The following is a 24,280-nucleotide window of genomic DNA, read 5'->3' as shown; positions in this document are numbered from 1 at the left end:
CCGATGTGGCGACGCAGCGCGGCGGCGGGCGGCACGCCGGCGGCCGCGGGCGTAGCGCCGGCGGCTGTTCGTCTTTTTCTATTCTTTTTTTTTAGAATCTGTGATTTGGATTTGAGATTTGTGTGTGATGTGAATATGTGATGAATTTTGTAGAAGTTGTGATGTAATTTTTTTTAAGATTTTGTGATGTATTTGGAGATATCGATTTGAGAATTTGGAGACTATTCGGGGATGATTGATTTTGGATTTTGGGATGGGATAGAGTGAATCAATATATTAAAAACAATGAAGAAAAGAAAAGAATAAAGTAGCAATCGGATCTAGTCTCTTTAGTCCCGGTTGGTATGGATTTTTACTCCCGGTTTTTTCACCCGGGACTAAAGATCGCTATCTTTAGTCCCGGTTGAAAATCTGGGTCTACAGGTTACGAACCGGGAGTAAAAACCCCTTCTCCACCAGTGTACTTACTCTTTCAACACACTTTCTAAAATTTTGGACCAAACTGCCCATTGTCTTCCTCCTCCATCCCTCCCTTCTCTCTGCTGTTCATCTTCCCTCATGGATCTGGCAGCTTGTACATCAGTGATTCAATTAACGGCTTGCTGCAGGGGCAGGTAGAGTGAGGTCATCTTGCCTCGAGTAATCCACATATATGCCTTCATACTCCCTGTCAACCAACAAGAACATGAGAAACGAAAGCAGAAACCAACACATGCAATGCAACAGCCGAGAAAATTCAGCCCTTACACTGTCATTGCTTTGCAGCGCTCAACATCATGCATCAGATCGCGCAGGTGCGTTTTCTGAATCTCCCCAATATGTGCCCGCTGCTGCTTCTGCTGTTGCCCATTCAAGCATCAAAATCTATTATCATTTTTAAAAGGTAGTGGTGGTAGCGAGTGTTGAATCTGCCACCATGGCACCACCCACCACCAACTTCCAAAATTCTGACATGTAGGCCCACCGTCCATCCCTCGTCCAAACTAAAATGTATGGTAGAACAATGAAAGTCACGGGTAGACCCTGGAGCTCTCAACCATGATCATCCTTTCAAGTTAACAATAAATTGAGGGAAAATTTGGAGAGCAAAAACCTCTAATTAATTGTAAAATTAAGCTCTAAAATTTAAAATAGATTTCATCTCTACATTATGCTGATGTCATTTTTAATTCCGTAACAACATACATGTATTTTGCTAGTTCAAACAAACACATCGATAGTTTAGATCGAAAAAGCAAAAGAAAATTTGGGAAATCCCAACTTCTCCAAAATAGTGGTAGTAGTAGAAGAGACGACTGTGACGAGTTCCTTCGCTTTTCGTTGCTGGTTCCCCTATTGGGCCTGGCCCAGTTTGCAGCCCACATAATCTCACGTTGGGGCTGCCTCATCTGGCCCGTTCCGAGGAGGGATTCGACTTCGGAGACGGACGGCCGCGATGAAACTAGCAGAGGAAGAAGGATTCGGCTTCGGAAACGGACGGCCAGGATCCGCCTCCGCCTTGATAAACCACACCCTTCGTCTTCCCCCCACACACATCCTTGAATCGTTAGGGTTTCGAATTCCCCAATTTTTAGCTGCAAAATCATCGAGATTTCCCGCGAAATCATCCATCCACCGATGGCCGACAGGCGGGCTTACCTCAAGCGTTGCGTCGTCGCGCTGGCGGCGGCGGCGGAGGATGCCGGCGAGAAGATCGCGTTGATGCCCTGCACCGCCGCCCATTGCGTGGAGCAGTTCGCCGCCGACAAAGCTATGGCGGCGAGAGGCTCAAAGCGAAGCGGCGGTACGCTGGTGCCGGTCGACGGCGAGGAGGCGATCCTGGTCCCGCGCGGGAAGCTCGCGCTGTCGAAGAAGCTGGTCGACAAGATCCTCTCCCTGGAGCGGAGGGAGCTGCCCCACGTCGCCGACCTCCTCAAGGACGGCGGCGGCGGCGGCGACCCGAACCCGTCGGAGGCGGAGAAGTTGCTCAGGAAGAGCGTGCGGGAGATGGACAGGTACAACAAGAAGCGCGAGGACAAGCTCGCGGAGTGCCAGGCGATCATACGGCGCGTCCGCCATGGCAAGGGCGGCTACGCCGTCGTCGACAACAACCTGGAGATGAGAGTCGCCGTCTCCAAAGCTGAGGGTATCTTTCTGGATGACGCCGAGATGACCGATCTAATTATTGATGAGGGATTTAACCTTGCCTCCAACTGAGCATGTAGGGTGACGTTTTATCACTTAGCTTAGTGATCTAGTAATTAGGTTATTTGACTGTCTATCCGTAGCTATCTACCACCTATATATGCTTAGTGATCTACTGTTAGTTTACTTAATTAACTGTCGACTATCTATCTGTAGCTATCAACCACCTATATGATGATGTCCATGTATGCAGCTGAGTAGGCTTGGTTGTTGAATAACCATATATATAGGACGACTGTTTTGTACACCCAGGTGTATGTACTCCCTCTATCTTGTTGGATATCCATTAGTTGATAATAGATAGTTGGGTTAGAAATAAAAAAAGGTAATGTTCATTTTATTTTCAAAATTCTGCATATGCGGCTGGTATTCTTGTTTTTTCTTTTCAATTCTTTGCATGCATGCACAACGGTCCGTGAGGAATTAATGGCCATATTCAAAATTTAAGATATATTATTTTCTTATTTAGTTAGTAGATCGAAGTATGTACTCTTTTCAAAAACTAGTAGTATATACTATTTTTTCAGTACATGGTACTAGGAGTATGTAGAGTGTTTTCAAGTATCCAGTATATACTCGATCGGTTAATTAGGTGTATGTACTGTTTTTATCATGTATCCAGTATATACTAACTCACTCGGTTAAGAAGTATGTACTGTTTTTTTTAGTATTCAGTATATACTAAATCAATCGGTTAATGAGTATGTACTGTTTTTTAAAAGTATCCAGTATATACTGAAACCCTCGTTGAAGCGGTATATACTATTTAATTGCAGTATCCATCGTCGATAGAAGGTATGTATGCATGTACCTTTTATTAGATTATTAGCAAAATAATTGATGAAGTACATACTACTTCACCGAGTGGTACTTATTAAATAATTAAGAAAATAGTATATATGTATATCACTTGGTTTCACCGAATGGTATATATACCGAACCATAAAATGAAGTATACTTGATGAAATTGATGTATACATATTGCCCCGAAAAAAAAGATAATATATATATATTCAAAACAAAAGCAGTATGTTATGATACTACTTTTATCATCGATGGAAAAGGAGTATAGTTGTTTGAAAAAAAAGTGGAAAAAGTAGTATCTATCCCAGAAAATAGTGCATCGTCGGCTTCGTCGCCATCAGCATGGCGTGGCACCGATAGCAGGAAGGGAGTAGCAATTAATTAGCAGCTGGCACCGTCGCCTGAAATCGACCAAGGGACGAAGCACGCTGACTAGTGCAACGGATCGATCGGCTACTCGGCTGCGCTTGGATGAAGAAACGCCGCGATCGATCATCTCTGCTTCGATCTGATGCATGGGTGGATCTGCTAGCACGCCGCCATGCCGTGCCATCGCCGATCGATTTTAAAAAACGGCCGCAGCAGCCGGGGGAGCGCGAGTCTGTAAGCAATAGAAATAGATTAATGGAAGAACTAAACAGAAGCTTCGATCTGCATGCATAAACAAGAAGCAAAGAACAGGAAACGGAAGGACATGGCAACATAGAATGTTACGGTGCTAGCTCATCTTCCTGGCTTGATGAGTTCGATTACTCCGTTGCACGCCCGGCGGAAGGCACCATTATCGCGGCGCGCGGACGGCGCCGGTACACCGAGGCACAGCCTAGAGTCACAGCAGAGCAGCCGTCCGGCAAGGGTGACTAGCGATCGACGGGGTGAAAGAGACACCGCGCCGATTGGCAGCTGGGAACGCGGTAGATCGAACTACCGCCGCAGACGAACTTGCTATTTATTAATGAAACGGATCAGTATTGTTGTGCCTTCCGATTAGGCCGGCTGGGATAATTCAGAATTAATAGAATTTCTTTTCAAAAAGAAAAGGATCAAACGGGTTTAATATAAAGACCCGGTAGGAGGGTGGGATGGATTGATCGGTGCTTATCTTTGATGGACGGTGGATTAGAGCGGGAGCATATACACCTGGGTGTACAGAATCATTTTCATATATATATATATATATATATAGATGTGCTTGCTTTCTCTGTGCAATGGTTGATTGAATTTTTATGGGAATGGGGATGCCATGTTAATCATGATAACTTAAATTCGTAGATTTACCTGTCCACTTTCATTGAGTTTTAGTGTGACATTTGACCTCTTAATTGTTTTGGACACAACCATGGTTGAACCTATAAATTGCATACCAGCTATGTGCAGCCAATTGCACGCATATTTATGATAAGATTTTAACTTTTTTTTAAAAAAAATAATTATGATTCTTAAATCTTGCATATCGAATGCATATCCGACATCTAATGAACAAGAAAATGCATGGACATACAAGTAGACAATTCAATGAATTGCAAAGACATTGTAAATAGCATAGAAATGTCTAGATAGTTCCTGCACAGCTAAATGTATACCAATATTCTTTTTATTTATGTGTAGAGATTTTGTCTTGACTAGCTAAATGTTCGTGCTTTGCTACAGATAAAAATATACTCCCTCCATGTCTTTTTGTATGATGTAAGTTAGTTCAAAATTGAACTAACCAACGTCATATATTTAGAGAAGGAGACAGTATATTATAATATGGTCTAAAACAAATAAAAATATTTGTTCATGAAATATGTTATTCATGTTTTTCTATAGCCTTAACTTTATTTAACTTTATTTTATGTGCCTATGATTTAGATTTGATTGTTTTTAATATTAAGAAGCTCAAGTGGTAATTTATAAAATTTATAATGAGTAAGGTGGGGTGGCGGTTTTTTTTTTCACTGGCCGGCAAAGGTGGCGGGTGGATGGTCCAGGTGTGAGCGCCGGTGAGGGACGGCGCCCGGCGCGTGCTTGCCATGCGGGGGCAGCCGTTCGTCCTGGCGTCGCAGTGCCACCGCCTGTTCCAGTACAGGACCGTCTCCCTCACGTGCGTCTTCCCCGTCGGCGGCGCCGCCGCCGCCGACAAGCAGGGGCTTCCCGCCAGGGCGTTCGACACGGGGACGCCGGAGTGGACGCCCAACGTGCAGTGCTACGGCAGCGGCGAGTACGCCCGCATTAGCTACGCTCTCATCTACGATATCCAGGGCAGCCTCTTCCTCCCCATCCTTGACCCCGACGACGCGAGCTCCCCCTCGCCGTGCTTGAGCTCGTCAGCACCGCGCTGCGGCTCCGCGGCTCCGGAGAGGTCACCAACCTCTGCAACGCTCTTCAGGCAATCTCTCTCTCTCTCTCTCGATCTATCTGCAACTAAGATCAAGAAATAATTAGCTACAACAATTAGCAGGAGTGATTAGATTAGTGAACTGATTAACATTTCTTGTGTTCACTGAGAGGTGCATGGATTACTCGCCGTGAACCAGATAGTGAATCGAGATGAGACCGAGGCGGCCATGGCCGAGGTATCGGAGCTCCTGACCACGGTGTGTGTCTGTGTGAAGCTCACAAGCTGCCATTGGCACGCAGATATGGGTGAGATGCAGGAGCGGCAGAGACGACACGGAGAAGGCCGCGCTGACGACCGCCGGCGCGCCGTTCCACCTCGCCGCCGTCGCCGCTGGGCAAAGGAGGTGGTCGGGCGCCAGTTGGAGGGGTGGCTGGTGGCGTTGTCCGCTCGGCTCGGCGGAGACGGCGGTGACGAGGGAAGGGGAGGCCGGCGTGGCGGCGCGGGCGTCCAGCAGCTCGACCACGCTCGGCTGGGTGCCGGCTGGGAGTGACGTAGACGCGGATGCCATGGAGAGAGGGGAATCGAGAGAGAAGAGAGAATGAAAGGGCAAGAGCGACATTTTTCTTGCTCGGGCCCATATGTCAGAGCTGCTAAACAGTTAAAACCAAACAGAATAGTGACGGAATGGTGTGGAGGGCGCGATAAAGTTGGACGATGGTATAGAGGGAGGCTCCAACTTTTTAGTGGCACAGAGACAGGCAGACACCATCTTCTTTTAATGGCAGGAAAAACCTCAAAAAGTGAAACCCATTCAAGCGAGGAGCGCACACACGCATCGCATTGGTCTCTCTCTCTCTCCCGTTTCCCCCAAATCCACCCCACCGAGCGGCGGCGAGGCGAGCCCACGCCGGCGACGAGATGAGCTTCGAGTACCTGGGGGGGCCGATCAGCAAGAACCCAAATCATGGTGGCGCCACCGTCGGAGTCCTCGACGACGCGCACCCCGGGAGGCGTGAGAGGGCCTGGCCTCGTCAGGACAAGCACAGACCCTACCCTTCCAAGTTCATCGTTGATTTTGCCTGTGATTCTGCCTGATGTGTGTGTAACGTGGGGTGGGTATACGCATACGTGTGTTCATCCCCCTGTTCCTTCCAAGTTCATCGTTGATTTTGCCTGCGATTCTGCCTGAAGTGTGTGTGTGTGTGTGTGTGTGTGTGTTCATCCCCCTGTTCGTCGTCGCATCTGATTGTGGGATTTTTTGCCTGATGTATATACGTGGGCAGGGGCTTTGTAGTTAGTGTTCTTAGGGATCATAGACTTGGGACTTCCATTTCTGGCTGGCGGCTCGTGCACACTGTTTGTTGGTGGTTGGTTGATCAGGTGTAGTAACTGATTTATTTGGGCGCTACCTGGATAGAGAAATTAATTAAGGCTTCAGTTCTCAGCTGTCATGAAAGCAACTGTAGTTGGCTTTGATCAGTTTGATGCCATATGTCATATAGCCATATAGGTCTGACTGCAACTTTAGATTTGGATTCAACCTTGTTAAATAGTTCTATTACTATGGCTCGCACAAAACATAGTCCTCTTAAGATTATATTGGGAAAGTTTTCATGTTGATGTGGCACTCAAACCAAAGTGCCTTGTAAGGTTTGCACCTCCTTATAGTCTATCATTATTTGATATTGTTCTTCACAACTGTGATTAGTTTAACACCTCCTTATAGTCCATCATTATTTGATATTGTTCTTCACAACTGTGATTAGTTTAACAGTTAATACCTTATTGTACTGCTCCTGTAACAAGCTATCAGGTGCTTCAGGACCTGATCCAATTGCCTTGTCATTGCATTGCCAAAAGGTTCCAGATGGATCAGTTTTAGTACCTTCAACACAGAGGAATTCACGAATCAATACAAGCAATGCAGAAGTAACCGATTGCAATTAGCATGATGCATTTGCTCCTTTATTTGTCCTGCCATGTTCTTTGATGTTTGCCATAGTCCTATTTTTTTCAATTGGCATTTGCCAAACTCTTTGTCCTGTGCAACCTTAGCTCTGTTATAAAACATTTTATCATAAAATTTTGAGTCCCTTATACTTTACCATACGTTACATCAATCACAGTTTTTGCAACTAGATGTTATTTATGAGTATTGTACTAAATGATTTGGTTGGGACATGTTCTAATTGGTCTTGTGTTTGTGTGCTAACTAGGAAGAATGCTAGCGGTATCACCTGATATTTGTAACTAAGACTGATCTACTGTTGTCAATCAAGATTTACTGGAACCGTATTTTGTTCTTATGTTTTCCTGCTGGTAATTATTTGCTTTAACGTGCTTTTGTTTCTCTCTAAAACAGTTTAATGAACAAGTCGTCTTTGAAATACCCAAGGACTGCATCAGCAATGACCCGCTGGTAACTGAGAGGAACACAAAACTTGTCAAGTTTTATGAAGAGATTGCGCAAAACCGCTATCAGAGATATCATCTTATTGAGGCTGGAGCTGGCAAAAAAAAGCTAACGAAGTCCTGGGAGAACCTGCAGACCAAGCTGAAGACAGCAAGGACGTATCAGCAAGATGTGAGACAAGTTGGTGGAAAAGCCGTCCCTATCCCCGCCCATTTCACTGATGAGGTGTAGTGCTTGTGATTAAAACCTGTTCCGGAGCCAGTCTGTTGTCGTTATCACAGGCTTCTTTTGTGATTAGACTTCTTTTGCTCCATGTCCGTTACTTTGTTATCCCTAGCACAAACCTGTTTTGAAGGAAGGGTTTGGTATTAGGTGACTACTTGAAAACCATGATCACTTTTCTTGGATGATGTCAAATCTATTCATGGTTTTGATAATGCCAAAAGGTTTCATGAGACAATTTGTTAACTGAATTATCGGCGCTCTAGGTTTGTCATTTGAAATTATAATGATCTATGCAGTAAGACCGCTTGGGACATGGGAGTCACTCCTTATTGCTGGTCATAATTAGAATGTACCAAGCTTTTGTGAATAATTATGTTTCGAAACAAGAATTATACTACTACTTTTCCACTTTGAAACAATAGTAATACCATGGCATTCTTGCTCCTCTTACTTTTATAGCGCTCTTTCTGTGCATTTCCTTACATGAAAGGTGCCATGATATTGTTCCAGCCTTCCAGGGTGCTATCTGTTATCCTACCATCTGTTCCCAGATCCCATCGACTCTGATAGTCTGTATTGTTCCAAGTGACCTATGAGGCTATGACCAAGAGTTCTCGTAAGTATTGGTGGTTTCTGCAATAGCTAATTGCTATTTTTATGTGTGCGTGCCTTGAGCAGTTTTTACATCCTATAACAGCTTGACATTTGAAAGCCTGGCATATTGAAGAGAACTGTTTTATCCAAATCCCGAAATGCTGGCCTGGGGTGCTCGATGCTGGCCATATATTGCATCCATATATTTATTTGTCCTTTCTTTCCTTCATAGTTCATAAGAAGAGTAGTTCCTGAATTTTCAGAAGTGAAGTGTAGGCACTATGCTTTTCGTGTTAGCTGAGTTTTATCTACTTTATTATTTATTATTGTTGGTGATAAGTATGGTCGATTCCAAAGGCCAACTGAACGTTGCTTCTATGAACTGATGAAATTTCTAGCCAGGTTGGCCGAAGACGAGGCCCAACCGAATTCATGTGTCGATATCACTTCCTATTTCTGCAGGTAAATAACGTTTTGGCACTGCAAGGCATTTCGATCAGGCTCTGCTGAAGCTGCTGGCAGGCTGGCAGCTCATTACAGGAGCAGCAGCAGAAGAAGAAGGTAGTGTTATTCTGACATTAAGCTACCCAGTACAGTTATGAAGAGTAGCAATAACATGTGTCCAGCAACAGAGTACTCCCAAGTTTCACCCAAAATGACCAAATGTGTGTCGCAGTCAGGGTACATCCATCGTGAGGAAAACACACACATTCACTGGATCCAAATAAAAGGGGAGACAGACAGCGTTTTCGTAGGGTTTAGATCCTCCCTACAGGCCAGCACAAATCTCCACGAAATTTTCGGGTTTTTTTTTGTCAAATATTTGTAAATTTGGTCAAAATTTATTCAAATCCAGTCAAAATAAGTAAGTTAGGAATTCAAATAATTTCGGTTAGAAAAACCCGGAAATCACGATTTAGATCAGAGACCGAAACAAAGTACGATCGCGAGTACATGGAGAACATTACTCCGTAGCTCCGAATGAACATCCAGCACCACCATAAAAAATGATGTAAACTCGTGCGATGGAGATTGGCATCCAGCTGAACCACCTGCAAAATTGTGAGCGCGAGTCAGGAAACGCATGTATATATGCACAAACAGCATCCCATCTGTTGTCCGTTGCAGCTCAGTAATCATGTTTATGTGGTTAGCATGGGCAAAAGAAGAGAGCAGTATTGCGACACAAAGGTTATATCATAGACACCAGCACAATGCAGAAAACTGATAGGCAAACAAGACTTCATCATCTTGTGTTCTATCAAAAGTAGTACATCGTAAGTACAGGCACCATAATTTTCTAGCAGACAGCAGGTAAATTAATATTGAAACACGAAACGAGTGTGAATGCTAGAGGAATACCACTATATTGCCATTTTCATTTCTATCTGGTGAGGATCATAACCAACCAGCTTGAGTTATGTCTGAGCAATATAACTCAACAAGGTTAGACCTTTGGGATTATACAGATTCACATAACAGTGTACAAGGTAACATGCCGCAAACATGAACAATCATGTACTCCGTACGTCGGAAGAGAATGTGATGCAATGTTGAATGGAACACCTCCAAAGTCCTCTTCTTTTCTCCAACAAAAGTTGAATGAAGATTAAGATTTTCGTGGCACGCTTTCAAAACTACTAAACGGTGTGTTTGGTGTAAAAACTTTCTGTATAAAAGTTGCTCTAAAATACCATATTAATCTATTTTTAAGTTTATAATAATTAAAACTCAATCAATCATATATTAATACCACTTCGTTTTACGTAAAAAACTTAATCTTCATCTTTATCTTCATTTTCAGGAGAAAAGAACACCACCAAGGGTGTGTTCGGACATCTAGGTTCCCAACCCAAATCCCTCGTTTTTCGCGTGCACGCTTTTCAAACTGCTAAACGGTGTATTTTTTACAAAAAGTTTCTATACAAAAGTTGCTTAAAAAAATCAAATTAATTCATTTTTGAACAAAGAATTAGCTAATACTTAATTAATCACGTGCTAATGGATCTCTCCGTTTTCCGTGCGGAGGCTATATGTTCCCATCATCCACATGCGAACACAGCCCAAGTCCCATATCAACAGAGAGTTGATACATCTGGCATGATAGCTCCCCACACTCGACATAAAACTGGAAGGAGAGAATTGTTGTAAGCAAGAAACTATGTTTGTTGCATCCACAAGAAAATACTTGTATATCATTTTGCTGTAATTCAGAGACTAGAGAGAGAGAGAGAGAGAGCAAAAGACTCAAAACATTAACATTGCAATGAGTATGCATTATATTATATTATCAAGTAAAAAATGTCCTGCAGAAAGTAAATTATTCTCAGACTTTAATAAAGCAAAATAGAGACACTACACTAAGGCTCTGTTTGAATCCTCACTCTCCGGCACGCAAAACGAAGCAGCGTTTAACATGTGATTAATTAATTTTTAGCTAATTTTTTTTCAAAAATAGATCAATATGATTTTTTAAAGTAATTTTTTTATATAAATTTTTTACAAGAAAACACATCGTTTAGTAGTTTGAAAAATGTGCACGCGAAAAACGACAAGGAGGAGTTGGGAACTTCTTCTAACGAACGCAGCCAACTTGTGCAAACATATGTGGCAAGGAGGAATGGTCATCTTCTTGAGATCTAAAGGATTCCACGAAGACAGGATAATTCGCTTATCATCAGGATTATTCTTGATCTTGTCAATCACATCCATTAGCTGATCGAAGACTTGAACAGTATAGTCAGCATGCATGCTAGTTATCTGTTACATACAGAAATAGTTAGTCATTAATCCTGAGAGATCCAGATGGAGAGCACATCAATAAGTACATAGGGAGGAGAGAAAAACTTACTCAGCACCAAAGTATCACCATTGAAATCCATAAACTGGACCTAAATCACCTTCCTCCCTATGTGCTAAATCAACACTAGAATGCAGTAAAAATTTTGCCAAATGGATCAGAGCACAAGAATCAAGAACACCAATATCCATTCTTTCTTTCTCAAATAGTGTGGAACCAAGATAAATACCTGTCAAGATACTCTCTCGAAGCATTTTTCCATCCCAAATATGAATGCTTTTTTCTTGTAAAACCTAAAGGTAGAAAATGATGTATCATCGTTCGTACCAAAGTGATAATCTACCATGGAAGCTCATGTGAAGAAATTAAAGTATAATAATATTCACTTCTACCTCGTGTGCTAGCTGCAATTAATAGTTAGCAGATAACAGAACTGAATTAGGCTCGACCGTGCGCGCAATGTAGACGAGACGGGCGACGGCGCAGCCTTTGTGCGAGAGCTTCACAGCGCCTAGAGGAGTGAAGCTGAGCTGAGGCATGGATGCAGCTATGTGGCACGAGCAATGCCGTCCTCACGCCTGTAATCCACTGTACGTAACGATACTCCCCATATCCCAGTTTAATCATCACCTAATTTTTTGATGAGATTTTCTCAAAACAATCGTCATCTAACAAAGCGTCTCTTAATTTATTTATTTGTGTAAAGAGTAATTAATAAATGTGTATCCTGAAATGATCTACTACATGTATGCAACTATGCATGTAGCTAATCAAGATTAATATCTATTTGATTTTACTCATGCAACACAATATCAACTCATGCAACATTTAAAGTGTGAATCAATTTTTATTGGACATGAAGAGACAGAGCGTATTGATTGATGATGATTAATTTAATAATGATGAATGTCTTTGGTGTCTTTAATTAGACTTGATGTCTTTGCTTAGGAGATGACTAAGGGTTTAAGGCCTGTTTGATTTATGGAACTAATCCGTTTGGCAAAACGCCATGCTCCATGGAAGCGTGTACACAACAACACCATTTTCGCTCTTTATAAATAGATATAATCTTTCACTCTTTTAATATTTTTCTGGACAAAATTTCCCCTGTGTCGTTCGTTTTCTCTCTCATGCATCGAGCTGAGAGCCTGAGACCTGACACTTTCCCTTGTCCACCGATGGCCTCACTGTCACTGGTGCAGAGTGTATCCTTGCAGCCAGCGTACTTCGAACACGGATAAAAAGAAACTTAAAAATGTAAGAAATAGTGAAAATGACATTATAGTGTACACCCGTGCGATTTTACTGAAACGCGGACAAGTTATATCATACTAATGGATCCGCTCTTTTTGCAATAGTATAATCACAGTTTTCTCACATAAGAGGATGGATGAAAACAACGCAACGCCCACATCACGAGTATACTCATTCATATAAATTCACACGCACATCCTACCCATCAACATCTCTCCAGAAGACTGAACCGACATATTTTGAGATTGACGAAGTCACGATGGGTGTATTATTGTCGACGACCTATCCCATAAGTATTTCTAAAAGACTAACACAACATATTTTGAAATTGACGAAATCACCACAGATGGCTCACAGTCAATGAGTACGTTATCTATCACTGAAAACATAATTAACCGTAAATACAAGTATTCATGTTAAATTTCAAACTTAATCTTGGTAATATGTTAATTAATTGAGTTACGCTCACTTCATATGTACTACATATTATTTTGTTATTTTGGTGTCTGCTACGAAACATTGTTCCTCGCTGAATTCCCATGGGAAACGAATCACAGTCTCACAGGTTTTGTCCTTTCAGTCCTAGGAAATTTCTCTTGATTCCCCCGGCTCGCGATTTCTGGTCATACTCCAACAAAATACCAGTAATTAGTAATGGCACTCGTAAGATTGTGAAAATTACGATTAAGACTGAGAATATCAACAAACACTCCATCCAACTAAACGATCGCATTACTGGTCCCGTTCGTAAGTGCTGAATAACATTAAGTACGGCGATGCAAAATAAAAAAAAGCCGTATGATTAATTGAGTTTTAGTTATTTATTTTTTAAAAAATGAATTTATTTGATATTTTAAATCAATTTCTGCATATAAAGTTTTATATGAAATATACCGTTTAGCAGTTTGAAAAACGTGCTAATATTTTCTTAAAAAACATGCTAATAAAACATGAAATGAAATCTTTATCTCATTTAGTAACAAACAAGGCCTCTCAGTTCTAAGTTGATATCTAAGTTGTCGCAACGGTCCATCAACTGGCCTGAACCAGTTTTTTTTTCGATGTGCTCCTCCGTCCCATAAAAAACCAATCTAGTATTGGATATAACACATCCTACATTTATCTAGATTCATTATACTAGAATATGTCACATCCAGTCTCATATTTTTTTAGGACGGAGGGAGTAGGTACTTATGAGCTAGTACATGCAAACTGCTTGGGGGTGTCATTTGAAAATATCGTTTATGTAGTAGTGGATACATATTTTACGTCGGTTTCATTACTATGTTTTTTAAATTGTTAAACGGTATATTTCGTTAAAAAAATTTATACAAAAGTTAATTCAAAATATCAAATAAATTAATTTTAAAGATTCGTAATAATTAAAACTTAATTAATCTTGAGCTAACGGTTTTCTTCATCTTCATCTTCTGTACTCACTTGGTCTCTTAAAATGCAAATCAGAGCAAGATGTGACACTGCTCTATGTCATGTTTTATGGGACGGAAGGAAAGAGTACGAACCAGCAACACCGTCTGTGCAGCAGCAGTGAGTGAGAGAGTAGATAGATTCTGCGGCCACGTTGAGCTGGCCCAGCAACCTATAAATTCTGCCACGTGCACCGGCAGTCAGCAAGAATCTTTAACCACATGGCTTGAGCACCCTCCATTGGCTGGCTTCCTCTGACCTTGTGGGCCCGGCAATGCTTGTGGTCAAAGCTTACACTCCCTTTTGAGCTGCTTGAACTTGTTTCCCTCTAAACTCCAAAGACATATGAATTGCACAAGGATTATCATTGTAATTACTAGAGGATAAGCAAATTGCAGACAAATTTTATTATTTCTGGCTCCACCATTGTAAGGAGTAGATAACTATTTAGAAACACCCCGATTCTCATAAGTTGTTTCTCATAACATTCAGCTCTCCCGCATAAGCATTAACCCCAAGACATGAGCCATACCATTGTCTGGAGTCTTAAGTTTTAACTCTCACATCGAATTATCCTAAGAGCAAATTTAATAACTATAAGCCAATCACATGCTTATATGGAGGAGAGAGAATAAGAAAAAATAATGAGTGCTAGCTCTTACATATTCTTCTAAGCAAATACTCCTATTAATTACATAAAGATAAGAGGGTAAAATTAGAGATAAACTTATAGCTAATCTATTATCGAAAATGCTATGCATACAATTGTTATGTACGATTCTCGTACGATTGCTGACGAATGGTGAGCGTTACTTAGTTGCATCTCTAGGAAATGACTGAACAACATGATTGGCTTCCGTTGAAAACGTTACATCGTGCGAGCTCCGTAGGCAAAATATCGTACATATGGTAGCTCTCAATCTACTATATTTATAGCTAATAGTTACTCCCTCCGGGTTGATAATACTTGTTGTTTTGGACAAGGCACGGTCTTCAAAAAATAGCTTTGACAACTATTTTCTATTATAATATATATATAGAAATATCAACAAATATATGATTTTATTGAAATACTTTTTAAGACTAATCTATGCATCTGGTTTTTATATTTTCAAGACAAATATAGCCCAGGTAGAGTAGCTGTATTGTTACATAATCTGTATAGCAAAGGTGAAGGGGGAAAACGTGTCTCACCTTCTACGCCTTCACATGGATTTCAGGTACTTTCTTCCAAGAGTTGCTGCAGCGCGCCATGCTAGTTGCCAGCCACTCTCCAACAGCGGCAGCCATCACAACGGTAACAGTGCACTCGATGAAAAGACAGATTTGCCCCTCCCATCACTCTCACTCGCAAGAGTTTGCTTCCATTGCAGAGCAAATGTTGGCACTCTCCATTCTGCAGCCATATGCCAACGAAAGAGAATATATCATGCTCTCTACTAGCATTGGTAGTAAATTTTTATGGAACATATATTTTCTCTAAATGTTTCAAATGGAAAAATAAATACAGTATGTCCACATGAATACAAGGGAAGTTCCTTTACAAAGATTAAGGTTCCATTGAAAAAAAGGGTGAATATTGTATCAATATTCGGTTGTCATCCACTAATTTCACGTAGTTGCCAACAATAGTATGCTCAAAATTGAATATCATACCCCTTCAGTTTTTAAATGTACTACATGATTGGCTTTAGACATGATGTTTAATCACTAATTCGTCTTATTAAAAGTTATTATTTATTTTGTTGTAACTTATTTTATCATTTGAGATACTTTAACCATGACTCAATTTTTTTTATATTTACACTTGATTAGTTAAATAAGACGAATAATAAAATATCAGGCCTAAAAGTCAGCAATGTCCTATTTTAAAACAAAGGGAGTACTCCATTTGAAAAGTGAGAAAAATTCTAATTTCTACACAAAATGAATTATATTTTTGTTCTTGTATGTGAAAATCCTTTATAACATAGAAGAACCTTCAGGGATAGTGATGAATGAATGGGTCCATAAATCTCCTCATCAGTGTTTAAATCTTAGTGTCCATAAATATTATGTACGTATAGGTGCCTCTTTAAATAAAAAATCAATGAGATCAAAGATTTACCATATTTTCTCTATTTTATCAGAAAATGTGTGAAGGGATGGAAGTACGTGCCTAAACCGTGTAAGTGACCTATTTTTCTGATTAAGGTACATATATTCTATCTTGATTTTCGTTAGCATATTTTTCACACGAATAGACTATGTGTTCCGCGCGAAAACTTTCTATATATTAAAATATGCGATAAATTCAATTTTCAAATTAAAATAATTAAAACTGAATTAATCATGCTCTTTTCTTTTGAATTTTAGTGCCGTACCTATTTTTTCGAGTAAACTCAAACCGTACCTATGTGGCCGTTACTATTACATCCATCCTAATATAACTGCAATTATGATTTTTCGTGTCCAACATTTGACTGTCTTTTTTATTTGAAAACTTCATGAAAGAATTAAAAAAACTAGTCATACATAAAGTATTATTTATTTCTTATCACATGATAAGACTAGAAATACTAATCATAATATTTATTTTAGATAATATGAACAATCAAATCAAACGTTAGACGAAAATCCACAACTGCGGACGGAGGTGGGAGAGAAACGAATCTCATTGTCCACCAACAAGGGTAGATTCGTAATCTTCCCTCCTCCTCGCTCTCAGGTAATTTTCTTTCTGAACACAAACCAAACCAAGCTGAAACGACTGGAGAAACCTCGAAAAGCACAAAGCACCCACCAAATCCACCCTCGACCAAGAAACTGAGGCAAGAAGAAGAAGAAGAAGCCGCCGCGGCGAGATGCAGCAGCAGATGGCCATGCCGGCGGGGGCCGCCGCCGCCGCGGTGCCGCCGGCGGCCGGCATCACCACCGAGCAGATCCAAAAGGTTCGTTTCGCTTCCCTCACCCTCTCTCTCTCTCTCTCTATCTCGCTAGGGTTTCTGGAAAAGATGGCTCCTTTGGCGATTGCTTCGGCCAAAGATCAGATCTTTTTCGTGCCCGGGTGGACAAGTATTGAGCCTTTTTGTTCTTGTCTTGCCTTTAATCAAATGGGGGGGGGGGGGGGGGATTAATCACTGAGGCGTAAAATAAGAACGCATTTTTGCAGAGAGTGGAGACGCTTGTGCATGGGGGATTAGAGGTTTAAACAGCTTAAGAGAAGTCGAAATAGGCATGAAAATGTGATAGGAGTAAGGGGTGTGGTCTCCAGTTGAACCAAATTTTGAATCTATAGCCACCAGTCTCCAAATTTGGTAATACTGTAATATTGCGAAAAGCATGATACGGTTGAAATGATAAGCATGCATTAATACATGAGGATGATAGGAATTTAGTAGTCCACAAGTTCGGTTTTCCCCTTTTTTTGGGGTTCTTGAATACGGCTTTCTGCTTTCATTGCCCCTTTTCTTGTTAGTAGTTTTGTTCTTTTTTGTGCTCTGTAACCACTGATGTGGTCTATTTTGCCCTTCTGTGTAGCTTCAATTTACCTTATGCCCTACTTATATGCTAATTTCTCTCTTATATGCTTAATAATTGGCACAGCTCCTGCCACTGTTATAAGAAAATGTTCATGCATGTTATTATACCTGATCAATATTGATGATAACATGTCAACATAAAAGAACTCTGCCTGCAAAATTTTATGCTACACACCTTTTGGCCCCTTACATTTCAGTTACAACAGAATCACACATCTGAATTATGTCAGCTCTCTGATCATGTAGTTGTGGTTGCATCAAGTTTGATACGAAAGAAATCAACCTTTTCTCAATCATTGGTCCACTATTGATCACAATAGCATTGACATCAGAAACCTAATATCGAATGGCTAGCATTAACTTAAGCTTGGGTTTTTCAAGAAATAAACCATGTTGCCATTGTAGAATGAAACTGCATATACAATTCTTACAGAGAGACGATAAATGAATTATTTTAAGATTACACATAAGATTAGCATTATAGCGTGGTCATCAACATCATTAACTTCAGATACTTATTCAATTTCTCTTTTGCAGTATTTGGATGAAAATAAACAGCTAATTTTGGCCATCCTGGAAAATCAAAACCTAGGGAAGTTGGCTGAATGTGCTCAGTAAGTTGCTTGCTAAACATCTTTGAAAGGCTTTATTGCTGGATTACTATATGAAATGCTTCTAGGTGGCTGCCATATCTTGACCATATTGTTTCATGTAAATGACCTGAAATTGGAAATCTGCAATTGTTGACGGCTTGGAAGATGTTTTCAGAACTACATTTGAAGTCATTTGATCTTATTCTGTTAAAATCATGCACTAAGGATTGCACACAAGTGCCAAGTTTTGATAGTTGTGTCTTCTGAAGTTTACTTTACCATTTGGAGGATCTAAATGACAGTGGTCAATAAGTTTTGGCATCTGAAATTTACTTTACCATTTGGAGGATCTAAATGACAGTGGCCAATATGTTTTGGCATCTGAAGTTTAGTTGACTTGCATGAAGTATATGCTTATTCACTGTCTTCCCTACTGAGGACCTATAATATGGAGAATAAAATCTTGTTTCTGTGCCTGATTTGATCATCTGGAACACCTTGCTTAATTACTCTATTGGTCTATCCAGTGTATGATATCGTATATATCTGTTGGCCTGTGCTATGCAATGGAAAGTTAGATTTTCAGCTGAATACCTTATTAGTTGTTGCAATGGATGAGGTGTTTGATCTTCTATCCAAGTGCTACTATGAAGTCCTATAAGGGATCTATCATTGCTTTATTGATGGATCTTTCCTATCTACATGCATTCAGTGGAGTTTGGGCCTACGTGTAACATGATGCCATGAAGATATAAGTTTTTGTGGGCAGATAGTTGTTTTAAATTTAATGTTCTTGGAAGTGTAACAATCATTTTCGTTTTACACCTTCTAGTGAAGGAACTCCTGCTTAGCTCCCATCTTTTTTGTCTGAATAGTAACTACCCCAAGGCATGAAAATCATCCTAGTGATACCAGCATGTAGTATTCTACTACTGTTGGATCTTTCACTTCACAACAGAAAATTCTTTTGAAGTTTGGGGGAAAAAACAAGATTAGTTTAACAGTTGAGCATCTGCATTACTCATTCCATCTTGATTTTGCCATGCTAGTTTCATCTGTCAAGGAAGAAGGTTGCAAGATTTCTAATCTTCTTTGATGCACCAAACTTGTCTAGTTGTCTTAATTGAAATATTCGTAATGTGATCTGCCTATTTGGATGCAGCCTTCTAAATGATCTTGTAACAATGCTTATCTTTCATGCTCTCATATTTTAGGTACCAAGCTCAGCTTCAAAAGAATCTCTTGTATCTGGCTGCCATTGCAGATGCCCAACCACCTCAGAATCCAGGAAGTCGCCCTCAGGTTAGTTATGTTCCACATGTCAGCATAACACCGCCTCAATCTCTCCTTACTGTTAAGTTCACTCAAATAACTATTTCTCCGAATAGATGATGCAGCCTGGTGCTACCCCAGGTGCTGGGCATTACATGTCCCAAGTACCGATGTTCCCTCCAAGAACTCCCTTAACCCCACAACAGATGCAAGAGCAGCAGCAGCAGCAACTCCAGCAACAGCAAGCTCAGGCTCTAGCCTTCCCCGGCCAGATGCTAATGAGACCAGGTACTGTCAATGGCATGCAATCTATCCCAGTTGCTGACCCTGCTCGCGCAGCCGATCTTCAGACGGCAGCACCGGGCTCGGTAGATGGCCGAGGAAACAAGCAGGATGCAACCTCGGAGCCTTCCGGGACCGAGAGCCACAAGAGTGCGGGAGCAGATAACGACGCAGGCGGTGACATAGCGGAGAAGTCCTGAGCTAGCACAAGTGTTAGGATGAATAATGCCATGTATACTAGCAATGAAAAAGAAAGAAAGCCCCCTGCCTCGTGGATCACAAGTAGTCCTTACTCATCACCCCCTGTGTTTTAGAAGGCTCGTCTTATCGGTGTTGTAGAACAAAACTTTTAGATTGATGATGATGTAACCTATCAGAGATTCTTATCTCATCCTACAATTGTTGTAGCTATTATGGAATAATTTTACCAGCCTGAGAGAGTTTTTACTTCTGTTTGCCTGCTAATATAATGGTTAGTGTGATGAACTTAAAAAGGCGGTTGTATTTTGCAAGCTTATATTCTTGTACTCCTTTTTTCTTTTTATAAGGCATACTATAAAGTCAAAATGTCAAAGTTTGTAAGTATATTTGGCATGTAAAAACTATACCAACAAAATTATACTTCAATGTATTTTCATATAATGTTGGTTCTGTTTTAATTAACAAAATAGCTAGTAGTCAAAGTTTATATGTCTTAACCTTTTGACTTCATAATACGCCTTATAAAAAGAAATGGAGGTTACTTTCTTGAAAGGATCTGAAACCTATGCCTTTTCATCCTAATCTAGGCATGACATGTTTCCAGATTTTGAAGCATCGGCTTTAATGCAATATGATGTATCCCATCAAGGCAATCTTACAAACTGAAGAAACAAAATACTGCATGAATGCAAAGATTGTTTGGACGTTAGCAATGCACTGTGGCAACAAGATACTGAGATAATACTATCCACGGCATTCATGCAAGGCAAAAGCTAGATATCTTCAATGTAAATTCTGGTAGGCAAGATGAGAAAAAAAAAAGGGTTAAAAAATGTCATCAATACATAAACAATATTCTGCCTTTGTGACAGCAACTCCAGGTGACAAGGGGAAACAAAAACAAGGCAAAAGCCATATTCCACATGTTTCAGTAATTTGGAAGGCTGGGCTGAGCATGCATAAACTCAGGCCCAACACTTCGAACAATCTTTTCCTATCACACCCACATTCAGATAAGGCTAAAGATCCTTCTGAGATGATCAGAACCTTCGTCGCTTTCTCCTTGTAGCTTCTTTTGGGAACTTGAGGGGAGCTGGAAGTGTCATTACAGAGGATTTAAATGCACCGGCCGACGAAGATTTGCATCCCAGCTGGTCATAATATGGTTTAATCATCTGGCGGGTCATTTTCAGGTCTTCACATATATCCTTAGGGTCGGATCTGAAGTCATCAGCGTAGAGCGTGAGTACGAGAATGTAGTTGATCAGAAGCTCGTGTTTCTCTGTTGACAAGGCGCTAGATCCAGGTTCCGTAAACATTAGCACCATCTTACGATATACATACTGTGGGATCACTGGTCCACTGGTAGCCTGGTTTTCCTTTCTGTGCCGCTTGGACATGGAGCTGTTCCGTGCCAGCAGGGACAGGAGATGTGTGATGTAGGACAGTATCCAAGCAAGCCTCTCCTTATCTTCACCCTAAAGCATATAAAACATACACATATTGCATTTAGAGCATATGGAATAAAAGAAACAACTCTACAAACACAGTTTTTAGTTGAGTTCAGTATGACATAAGTTAAACAGATGGCTGCCATTGTCTCGAGAGCAATCTGAGTAAATATCTTAATAAAGAGGGAAAAACATGCAAATCAGGATTGTTCTACATGGCATCATTGCAATTGAGTGTCTGCCATCCAATTCTAGGTAGAAACAGTTTGCTCACATCACAGCAAAAACTCTGTAACTGTCAACTACAATATTTCAGCAAATAAATTCTTTTTGCACTGACTAAAGGAAGATCCGAGTCAATTAATAGCTACTTCCCTGTATGCTTGAGTGCTTGACAACATAAAGTAATCTTATTTTCCTTTGATTAGTGTACAATAAATTACTGTCTCCTAAAACTATATCGGCAACTCTTAAGAGTTTACAATTTAACACACCTACAACCACCAAAAGTCAGGAGCATTTCTCATTAAATTTTCCTACAAGTGGATTATTAGTATATGCATGGGGTAATTCAATATGAAACGAAGATTCAGGAGAACCAGATAAAAAGAAAACCATCAGTATTTACCTGAAGCTCCTGTAATTTATTAACACGATTTGACACAAAACTCCCATAGCCTTTTGAAGAAATTTCTCCTGACTCAAAATGTCCTATAATATCCACAAGGTGCGGCCTTATACTCTTTGGAATAATCTCATCAAAAAGATATGCCCTTTCTGATGTATCTGCTGCAGGATCATAAGGTGGAATGTTCCGTACAGTTGGTTCTTGACTTTCATTAGCACCCACACTGGTATCAGCATTCCCAAGGTCAAGGTCCATAAAAGCAGAAGGATCATTCCTTTGTTCATTTAATGACTGCCACTTAATATCCTGCAAGGAATATATAGCATGAATCAAACTCATGACTGTATCCAAACAAGCAAGCACAATCATGTCATGGTCTGCTGCTTCGTTATGCACTTAAGATGGGTGTAAAGTGAAGAAATTGAGGTGATGTATCCGTTAAGCAACTCTTGATGAAAAAAGTATGGGTATGTAATGTAGAAAATGCAACAGTATAAGCATCCACGGTCCAAAAAAAAAAACAGATTTTAGTTTTAAACCACCTGTGTACAGATCCATAAAATCATTCCTTTTATTACATGAAAAAAAGGGGGAAAAAAAATTTCTCTAGATGGTTAGATGTGCAAAACTAATCTAACAGAAGTCGTATATCATCTGAATTTCTGGGCCTGCAAAATCTTCTGATCTGTAAATGTGCCCAGACCCTTTATCCTATAAACATATTATCTTTAAAAAGTATAACAAACCTAATCAACTTTTGAGTTTAAACTGCACCGTGCATGCAACTTTATACACCACGTTATCAAATATAGGAAACAGAAATATAGTAAACTCGGGGCATAAACATACCTTGGCCTTGTCTTTCTGGGTTCCAAACGCCTTGGTAATATCCTGTACCTTCAAGTCAGCATCTCCTGCTGATGATACTGCCTCCCCTACTGCCCCAGAGTGCTGCGAATGCGCCAGTTTCTGCACTTCAAGGTGCGGCTCTAGCCTAAGAATCTGTTAGCAAATACAAATATCCAGAGCAAAATTACATATCCTCATGCCGTATGAACAACATAGGTTCTTCACTTTGAAATGCAAATAATTAATTAATCACAATGGTAAACCAACAAATCTATATTTCCTTAGCAAGTGCTCAAACTTCATAAACTATCTTAATATATATCATTATGCCACATCATTGGAATTGGTAACACCAAGGAAAGAGCTAGCAGCTTCACAGCTACAGTGCTCAAGTCCATTGTTCAATTGCCACTCAATTGCGCCGCTGATGTAATGTCACAAGTAGAACAACAATTTCTACTCAACACTAACACATTTCTTGCCCATTGGAGCCAGCATGTCATCAAAACAAAAACTGCTTAAAACACTATACTGTGACAGGACCTATCACCCATTTCTTTCCAATTAGTGACAACAGTTATCAGATGGATCAAAGCTTGGGTGGAAATGGAATGGTGCTCACCTTGTTGGCGGCGATGGGGACGACCTTGAGGGTGCCGGAGGCCTTGTCAAGGACACCGAGCGCGTAGCCAGTGAGCTGCGGCAGCACGGCCTCGCCGGCGTAGCTCCGCCCGACGAAGTCCGGCCCTCCGCCGCCACCAGTGGCGGCGCCGACCACGAGCTCGATGCGGGATGGGTGCTTCGTGTGGCGGAACAGCCTCGTGCGGGGGGCCTCTCTACCCTTCCTGCCGCCGCCGGCGGCCAGGGGGTCGTAGCCGGTCGGGAAGTAGGCGACGACGGGGGCTGCGCCCGCGGCGGCGGCGCCGGTGAGGGAGGCGTCCACGGTGACATGGACGACTTCCCGCTTCTTCTCGGGGACATTGGTGTCTTCCTGCTTCTTGGAGTGCTTCTTCTCCTTCTTCTTGGGGGAGGCGGCGGCCATGGTGGCATCGATGGCTTCCCGCTTCTTCTTGGAGTGCTTCTCCTTCTTCTTGGGGGAGGGGGAGGCGGCGGCGGCGAGGGAGTCGTCGACGGTGGCATTGCTGTCCTCCGGCTTCTTGGAGTGCTTCTTCTTCCTCTTGGGGGAGGAGGCGGCGGGCTGGTGGTCCGCCATTGGAGACGGCTCTAGGGCATTTCGAGGTCGCCAATTGTCTAGGGTTCTTGAGGTTCTTGTAGCGGAGGGGAAGGGGATTGGATATATGCATCCAAGTCCTCCTATAGTTTTGTATTTACATTTTGGATTATTTTCCACGTTTTCTGCACATTTTTTTTTGTTCTTTCCTAATTCCTACTACCAATTGTTGTACTAGTAGCAAAGTTTAGGTCCATCTTATCAGATGATGAGATGAATTGTATTCC

At 41.1% G+C, this 24,280-nt stretch overlaps 3 protein-coding genes across 4 annotated transcripts; 2 read left to right on the top strand and 1 right to left on the bottom strand.

The window, feature by feature from the left end:
• Positions 1–1,551: 1,551 nt before the first annotated feature.
• LOC127755114 (uncharacterized) lies at positions 1,552–2,562 on the top strand. Its single transcript, XM_052280755.1, has one exon. It carries the CDS (start codon positions 1,618–1,620, stop codon positions 2,194–2,196), a length of 579 nt encoding a protein of 192 aa, XP_052136715.1. The 5' UTR covers positions 1,552–1,617; the 3' UTR covers positions 2,197–2,562.
• Positions 2,563–16,753: 14,191 nt separating this feature from the next.
• Positions 16,754–20,187, top strand: LOC127754536 (GRF1-interacting factor 2-like). 2 transcript variants are annotated; one of them, XM_052280100.1, is made up of 4 exons: positions 16,754–16,955; positions 18,084–18,160; positions 19,354–19,441; positions 19,537–20,187. In XM_052280100.1, the coding sequence occupies exons 1-4, from the start codon at positions 16,869–16,871 to the stop codon at positions 19,891–19,893; spliced, it is 609 nt and encodes a 202-aa protein (XP_052136060.1). In that variant the 5' UTR covers positions 16,754–16,868; the 3' UTR covers positions 19,894–20,187. The 2 variants fall into 2 exon arrangements, with proteins under 2 accessions (XP_052136060.1, XP_052136059.1); XM_052280099.1 differs by having other exon boundaries at positions 16,759–16,955; positions 19,528–20,187.
• Positions 20,188–20,676: 489 nt separating this feature from the next.
• LOC127754535 (uncharacterized) lies at positions 20,677–24,106 on the bottom strand. The gene is made up of 4 exons (XM_052280098.1): positions 23,445–24,106; positions 22,823–22,975; positions 21,974–22,279; positions 20,677–21,372 (listed from the first exon to the last, which is right to left on the bottom strand). The coding sequence occupies exons 1-4, from the start codon at positions 24,033–24,035 to the stop codon at positions 20,935–20,937; spliced, it is 1,488 nt and encodes a 495-aa protein (XP_052136058.1). The 5' UTR covers positions 24,036–24,106; the 3' UTR covers positions 20,677–20,934.
• Between the last annotated feature and the right edge of the window lie 174 nt (positions 24,107–24,280).

Source organism: Oryza glaberrima, chromosome 11 (assembly GCF_000147395.1).
Source record: "Oryza glaberrima chromosome 11, OglaRS2, whole genome shotgun sequence".
Classification (NCBI taxonomy): Eukaryota; Viridiplantae; Streptophyta; class Magnoliopsida; order Poales; family Poaceae; genus Oryza; species Oryza glaberrima.
This window is presented reverse-complemented; position numbering and strand designations above follow the sequence as displayed.